Consider the following 7,731-nt stretch of genomic DNA (forward strand, 5'->3'; position numbering starts at 1 on the left):
ATCTCTTTTTCTTATATTTGCTTCTTCCTAACATTCGCTCAGCAGTTCATGCACCTCTCTCCCTACTCAAAAGAATGATATTGAAGCAGCTGAATACCAAAACCTTGTAGGATAAATGGAAGAGGCCAAGAAGCAATAAGAATTTGGGATAGAAATAAAAGAAAGGCCTTTTTTATTTCTTTTTTATACACATTTTAAGATCTACAGAAGAGATCTAGGAGAGATGGAAGAGTGAAAACCCAGGTCTGAAGCCAGAGATTTCTGACCAAAAGTCCTGTGGGCATTCATGTGCTTCTGAATATAATACTTTCTATACTCAATTATTCTCTCTTCAACTTCTCCATTAATTAAACTCATGTGTATCTTTTCAGCTTTTTTTTTTTTTAAACAAACCTTCATTTCTTTGTATTGTGCCTTTCCATGGACATTTGTATTTATGGATTTATCTGTCCATTCATGAAAAGGATTCAGTAATCCAGTCCTTATTTTGTTTTTACTGTATACTCTGCAAATACTTTGATGAAATACATTTTCAAACATAAATTCACTGTGCTCTGTAACTTTAATCTTTCAGTTGATTCAAAAATGTATAAAAGATCCTATTTGCCTTGAGAACCTTTACTAAGAATTTATTTGGCAAGAAAAATTTATGCAATACTTCAGTTTCTTTTATAACGTAGTAATTATGACGACAAAAAAATTAATTGAAGCCCAAAATATAATTTATCACCAAACCACTTAGGATTTTTCTGAGGGAGGAGGGGTAAGGGGACAAGCTGGTGAATGAAAAGGTTACCAAGTTTCTCAAGTATAGTTTTTTTGTTTTTTAATAAACCTTCAGAATTATTAAAAAAAAAAAACCACCTTAAGACAAATTAACCAAATCCATAAAATAATTTTCTCAAACAAGGGTGGTCTTGATTGAAGCCCTACTGCCACCGTGGTTATCAAGCCAGCTGGTTTCTTCTTCACTGAGGTTGGGTGACTGCAGCAGCAGTTTCGATGGCAGCCGCAGCTTCTTGAGGTGAAAAAAAAAAAAAATAAGTTGCTGCAGGCACGTGATTTCCATCCAGGCGCAGCTTCCAGCGACCCAGATCTTGTCCCTGCAATTCATACACCGAGCGGAGTAGGGAGGTAGGAAAAGCAGCAGTCTTCCCTTCTTCCGCTTGCTCCTACACTCAGCTTTCATCCTGGTTCCCTGGCAATGATTAATTTCTTCGGAGATAACCCTGGGGAAAATGTAAACATTACACTGGAAGCCGAAAGGAAGAATCCTTGAGTAGTTTTCATAGAGTTTCTGTCCTCGGTAGTAATAGCCGGGGTGGGGTGGAGGTGGGGGATAGAGTTCGATTTAGAACCCCCAATTCCAAGGTGTTCTTCTCCCTTTCAGTACTTGCTCCCTTCCCAATCGCCGCTGCTCAACAACTTCATGCAAATCCCGGTTACTTTCACTAGCACTGAGCCATTTTCTTGGGGATCGCTCTAGGGAAAAGGTAATTCGGCTCAAACTCTGTGCTCCAGACTTTTTTTCTCCCCCCTCTCTCTGGAGTACAGCAGGGGAGGCGGCGGCAGCAGCTACGGCGGCGGGAGCGGAGGCGAGCCCAGCACGGGCTCCCAGTACAGTGATGTGGCAGCAGCCGGTCGGATCACGTTGCTAGCCCTGTGCTTGTACCAGTTTGAGACAGGCTTAAGGAAAGAGGCTTTTTAGGTGCCAGAGGTTGTAAAACGTGGGCTGTGCACACTTCCAGTGTTCGTGAAGAGAAGGGGGAGGAGAAGGGCTAAGGAACATGATGACACCCAGGGCTTGAAAGGCAGCAGAGTTTAGATAGGAAATTATTAATTTTGCAGTTTTTCCGTGGTGTATTCCCTCTGGTGGCATCCTCCAGTGTTCCCTCCCCTCCCCCGGTGTTCTCCAGGGAACTAAAAGGAAAAAAAAGGATTTAAACTGCCTGGACTCATTGGCTGTCGTGATTAAGAACTCCGCAATTCCGGATGCTAGGGGAAGTTTAGGTGGCATAGGGACACGATATTGCGGAAAGGCATTTGGATTACGACACTCGGACCCTGTGACTAAAATGTTAATTATTATTCTTTACTTCTAAAGGGAACAGATTACAAATGATTCCTTTGGCACTTGAAACTCCACCGGAGCCAAAGGGTCTCCCCTCGCCACCTTCCCCTTTCTTTCTCCCGCCCCCCCCCACCGCCGCCCCCGCTTCTGCTCCCCATCCTCTCTCATCACTGAGATCTGAGCAAACAATTCTCAAAAATCCCCTTTGGGACTGAAGTTTACCCTTCGCCAAAGCTCGTTCTTAGGTCCGGGAGAGCGGAGCAGGCGGTGGTAGGACAGCCCAAGCCATGTTAATGCACCGTAATGACGGGTCCAAGGAGTCGTATTTCCTTGCGGGAGGAAACCCTGACTTCCCCGCACCCCGTCCTCCACCGCCTCCCCCTGCCTTCACGTCCCCGTCTTTTAGAATACGAATGGCTTGGCCAAAGTTATTTTTCTTTTCTGGTAGCCATAATCAGGTGCCCCAGCCTCTTCTTTCATTTTCTTCTCGTCCTCCGTCCCTTTACAGTTTTTCCCTCCTTCCACATCTTTCTTGCCCTTCCTCCCCTTCTTTCTTTCCCCCCTCCCCCCAGTCTGGACCGCGGATGGTACGTTCCGCACGTGAGCTGGGTGCTGGTCTGGCTGGCGACGCGCGTGCCCTGTGGCCAAACACTGAACAGAGCGAGTGCAAACTACCAGCGCTGTGTGTGTGTGAGAGTGTGTGCGTGCGCGCGAGTGTGTGTGTGTGTGTATGTGTGTGTGTGTGTGTGTATGAGAGAGAGAGAGAGAGAGAGAGAGAGAGAGAGAGAGAGAGAGAGAGAGAGAGAGAGAGAGAGAGAGATTTGACTCAAGCTAGAGGGACACCAACTGCTTCACACTTTAAACACTGCTGCACTGGAGAGGGAGAGACAGCGAGAGAGAGCTGGAGGCGCACAGATTTTCCCCAAGATCTCCCAAGAGCACCGTCCCGCAAATTAGAAAACGAAACCCCCAAAATTGCAACAAAAAAGAAACCAGCAGCTGTTGCCAAACATGGACGAAGGAATCTCTCGTTTGCAAGAGAGACAGTTAATGGAACATAGAGATTTTATAGGGTAAGGTGCACGCACCCTTACGAATATCTCTCGCCTTCTGTTTTTCTTCTCTTATCTTCTCCAGAAAGTGATGAGAAACCGGAGAGAGCAAAGATCCTCCCAGAATTGGTATTTGATGCTTATTTCTGTTTTGCAGACTGGACTATTCATCCTTGTATATGTGTAAACCCAAAAGGGGAATGAAGAGAGACGAAAGCAAGGTAAGAATAAGTTTCTGATGATCTTCCTAACCTGCCAGGATAGTTAATTAGAGTCCTTCACTTCAAAGTAAAACGTTCCACAGCAGCAATACTTCAACCTTTTGGCTTCTACCTATGAATTTTAAGTAGCTTGACGGATAATTTGCTTAAGGGAAGGTTAGACACTATACCTGCATTTTAATTGCAATTCCGAACAGACCAGTAGAAAGAGGTATCTAGTTTGCCTTGTCATACAGTATGTATTTTTGGTGGATTGAATGTAATGTTGATCTCTTTTTCTTCCTCAATTTTTATATATTAAGGAGACCTACAAACTACCACATAGATTGATAGAAAAGAAAAGACGAGACAGAATTAATGAATGCATTGCTCAGCTTAAAGACTTATTGCCTGAACATCTGAAATTGACGGTGAGATTCCTTTCTACGCCTGGTAAAGAAACTCCTCCAAATTTAAGAATTAAATATAAATATTTGGCGTCTGAGAGCAACTTATTGCATTGTATTTTTAGAGTTTACCACAAACTCAGTTGAATGATGTATGCTCATTAAAAAAAAAAAAAACGCAATCATTTTTAACCTGCCTTGTATAAGTTAGCCGGATTAAAAATACTTCTTTCAAATGGAATTTAAGTTCCAATGATGAATGGGAACCTAGTAGAGCCAGATTTATTTTGTTAAATAACCATGAGCCCCTTTCTTCTTTGCCCCACTGCAGACTCTAGGGCATCTGGAGAAAGCAGTAGTTTTGGAATTAACTTTGAAACATTTAAAGGCGTTGACAGCCCTGACAGAGCAGCAGCATCAGAAGATAATTGCTTTACAAAATGGTAAGTCAGTTTGAAGAATGCCAACACAAGAATTTATTTACTCTTAGCCCATAGAGGTGCAATTATAAAGGTTTTTTTTTTCCCTCTGTGGGAGAGCAAGCTTACTTTTTTTTTTTTTTTAAAGTAACTTGCTCCCTAGAAGTTACGGATTTCTAAAACGTTAAAGATTTCAAAATTCCTAACCGACAGCTTTTTATTTGAATTAGTGGTCAAAGCTTCCCTCTGGTTTGTCTCTCTATCCAGGAGCAATGACCCTCCCCCTCCCCATCCTCATACCATAGCAACTGTTAGAGCTAGCAGGTTATTGATTATTGAAGACAGACCTATATGGCACTTTAGTCAATACCCAGCACCCACGTGACAGCCAGATGCTTTAACGTTAGTGTTTTTCTTTTCTGCCATTTTTACTCTCTCATTCCTGATCTTCTTCCTTATCCTAGGGGAACGATCTATGAAATCTCCCATTCAGGCCGACTTGGATTCTTTCCATTCGGGATTTCAAACATGCGCCAAAGAAGTCATGCAATACCTTTCCCGGTTTGAAAGCTGGACGCCCAGGGAGCAGAGATGTGCCCAGCTAATCAACCACTTGCACTCCGTTTCCACTCAGTTCTTACCCAGCCCCCAGCTGTTGACTCAACAGGTCCCTGTGGGCAAAGGAAACACTTCCTCCACCTCCTCCTCCTCCTCCTCCTCCAGCACCACCGCTTCTTCCTCCTCTTCCTCCTCCTCTTCCATCGCAACACCCCCCTCCTCCCTCTTGGCTATAAACGCCTCTCAGGATCGCACCGTGCAGAAGCTGGAGCCCCAGACAAACTGCGTCCCTGTGATTCAGAGAACTCAACCCAGCTCAGAACTCGCTGGGGAGAATGACACGGACACTGACAGCGGCTACGGTGGGGAGGGCGAGGCCCGGCCAGACCGAGAGAAATACCATGCCCCTGGGGGAAGTCGTGTCACCATTAAGCAAGAGCCCCTTGGGGAAGACTCCCCAGAACCTAAACGGATGAAACTGGATTGCGGCGAAAGCAGCAATCCCGGAGGCAGCGCGGCTGCGGCTCTGCTGGGGCCGAATCCGGCCGCTGCCCTGCTGAGACCCGACGCCGCACTGCTCAGCTCCCTGGTGGCCTTTGGGGGAGGCGGGGGGACTCCCTTTGGGCAACAGGCGGCGGCGGCGGCCCCCTTCTGCCTACCTTTCTACTTCATCTCGCCTTCGGCAGCAGCTGCTTACATGCAGCCTTTCCTGGATAAAAGCAACCTGGAAAAATACCTGTACCCCGCTGCGGCAGCCCCCATCCCCCTGCTCTACCCAGGCATTCCAGCCCAAGCTGCAGCGGCGGCTGCGGCGGCGGCGGCGGCCGCTGCTGCCTTCCCCTGCCTGTCCTCGGTGCTCTCGCCCCCTCCTGAGAAGGCGAGCGCGGCCGCTCCGACTATTCTGCCTCCGGAGCTGGCCTCTTCTGCGGCCCCCCACCAGCACTTCCCCCTCCCCTTCCACCCCCTCGCCCACCTTCCCTTCGCAGTTTCCTCCAGAGAGCCTGGGCTGAGCTCGGATCTGGAGACGTCTTCTCAGGGGGATTCTTCCCACCCTGGAAAGGAAAACCCTTGAAAGCTTTCCCATTTCGCAGGAAAGATGGGTGGTTAATCATAATACTATTAACAGTAATACTTAAAAATATCTTTTTTGTTTGTTTGCGTGATTTCAAGCTCCTGTGTGTCCTCCACCCCTTCCCCCTCCCCACCTCCAACCAGGCTGCTGTAAAGATCCTGCGCTGTGGGTGTGTTATTATTTTTGTTTTGCTTTGTTTACTGTTGTTGTTGTTTTTTTAATCAACAATATTTAAGTTTTACCTCCATGGACTGTGACAGTTTTAAAATGTTGAACATTGTTCAGGAGTAAGCAGGGCCAACATAGCTGAAAAGTTTCATTTCTGGCTGGTCTGTAGTATCTGCTGGAATGTAATGGAGGTAACTGAAACTGGAGGGTGTACACTCAACAAGAAAAAAAAAGGTGCTGGGAGCAGGTTACAGCATCCAGTAATTAACCCACTGTATCTGTTCTCAAATAGCTCCTGCTTACCTTGAAAGGGGGTCTCCACAAACTGGGAATGAGGATCTTTTCAACTTAATTTGCTACTCAATGCATAATATTTAGCTTTATGAAATCCATACATTTGTCTGTTGTTGGATAGTTTTGTTTTAAGAGAAGCAAAGATACAATTTCCCTCCAAATTATATGTGGCACTTTGTTTTAAGTGGTTTTATATATAGTGTTTCTAGGTTCTACTTCTTAACTTGCACTTGACTTTGGAGAAGGTGTGTTGAAGAAAGCAAGAAGCACCCTTAGTACAATTTGTTAGCACTTTATTGAGAAATGGACCTTGAATCAATTGACTTATCTTAATTTCCTCTTAGACATGATAGAAATACACAAAAATGGCAAGTGCATTTGTACCCACACTGTCGTCGTTTTCAATCATTATGTTCCTGAATTTTTAGTCTTGCTGTTTAAAAAAAGAAGTGTGCACTGAATTAAGAAAAATCTAAATTCTAAAAATTTTCTATTCCTAAAAAATAATTTATGCTAAATTCTAAATTGTATACAATTCAAAAGCTGGTAGAAATATTTGACTAGTCAGTGTTGATTGGAAATGCTATGAAGGTGTGGCATAAATCCCCATGAGGCCTTTCTATCTCCAGCTACTATGATTTCCCTTTCTGGAGACCATACCAGATACTAGTTTATCACAAAGAAAGCTTTTAAAATAAGGTTTAAACCAAGACCTTGTCTAGATATTTTTAGTTTGTTGCCAAGGTAGCACTGTGAGAAATCTCACTTGAATGTTATGTAAGAGGTGAGACACAACAGTCTGACTATAAGTGAAGAAAATATCTAGGTCTTTTAGTCAGTTTGGTGCATTTGCTGCTGCTGTTGCTACTGTTTGCCTCAAACGCTGTGTTTAAACAACGTTAAATCTTACTAGCCTACAAGTTGGCTGTATGTATATAGTTGTTAATACATCCAATTAATGATGTCTGACATGCTATTTTTGTAGGGAGAAAATATGTGCTAATGATATTTTGAGTTATCTTTTGGGGAGGATTTGCTGAAAAGTTGCACTTTGTTACAATGCTTATGCTTGATACAAGCTCATGCTGTCTTAAATTATTAAAAAAAAATAAATACTGTCTGCAAGAAACCAGCTGTTTTAGAACAGTTTAGTGACATACTAAAAATTGATCTTTATATTCCAGTATTTTCCAGCACTCCATAAATTCTATTAAATATTTCCACACTATTTTGTGATTTTAAAATTCTTACTAAGTAATAAAAAATTTAATATGCAATATGAGGTTGTCTAATAATTAAAAATCCTACCATAATAAGTTGTAAGGAATGTACAACTAGTACTAATATTACACAAATAAAAGTCATTATGACTTTTCAGGTATACAACTTTGCTTCAACTTTGCTCGTTAGCATTCTGTTCTATATATGTACATCTGATAGTAATACATCTAGACAAAAAGTAGAAATTTTCATCAATCACATGGTTGCTT

At 43.4% G+C, this 7,731-nt stretch overlaps 1 protein-coding gene and 1 long non-coding RNA gene across 2 annotated transcripts; one reads left to right on the forward strand and one right to left on the reverse strand.

Annotated features, from left to right (window-relative positions):
• Positions 1-613: 613 nt before the first annotated feature.
• Positions 614-2,798, reverse strand: LOC127564277 (uncharacterized). Its single transcript, XR_007954221.1, has 2 exons — positions 2,294-2,798; positions 614-1,920 (listed from the first exon to the last, which is right to left on the reverse strand). It is a non-coding gene; the product is annotated as an uncharacterized LOC127564277 (long non-coding RNA).
• Positions 2,799-2,865: 67 nt separating this feature from the next.
• On the forward strand, positions 2,866-7,518 carry BHLHE41 (basic helix-loop-helix family member e41). The gene is made up of 5 exons (XM_052000712.1): positions 2,866-3,144; positions 3,281-3,344; positions 3,647-3,754; positions 4,062-4,173; positions 4,614-7,518. The coding sequence occupies exons 1-5, from the start codon at positions 3,083-3,085 to the stop codon at positions 5,777-5,779; spliced, it is 1,512 nt and encodes a 503-aa protein (XP_051856672.1). The 5' UTR covers positions 2,866-3,082; the 3' UTR covers positions 5,780-7,518.
• The last annotated feature ends 213 nt before the right edge of the window (positions 7,519-7,731 follow it).

This window comes from Antechinus flavipes, chromosome 5, assembly GCF_016432865.1.
Source record: "Antechinus flavipes isolate AdamAnt ecotype Samford, QLD, Australia chromosome 5, AdamAnt_v2, whole genome shotgun sequence".
In the NCBI taxonomy this organism is placed as follows: Eukaryota; Metazoa; Chordata; class Mammalia; order Dasyuromorphia; family Dasyuridae; genus Antechinus; species Antechinus flavipes.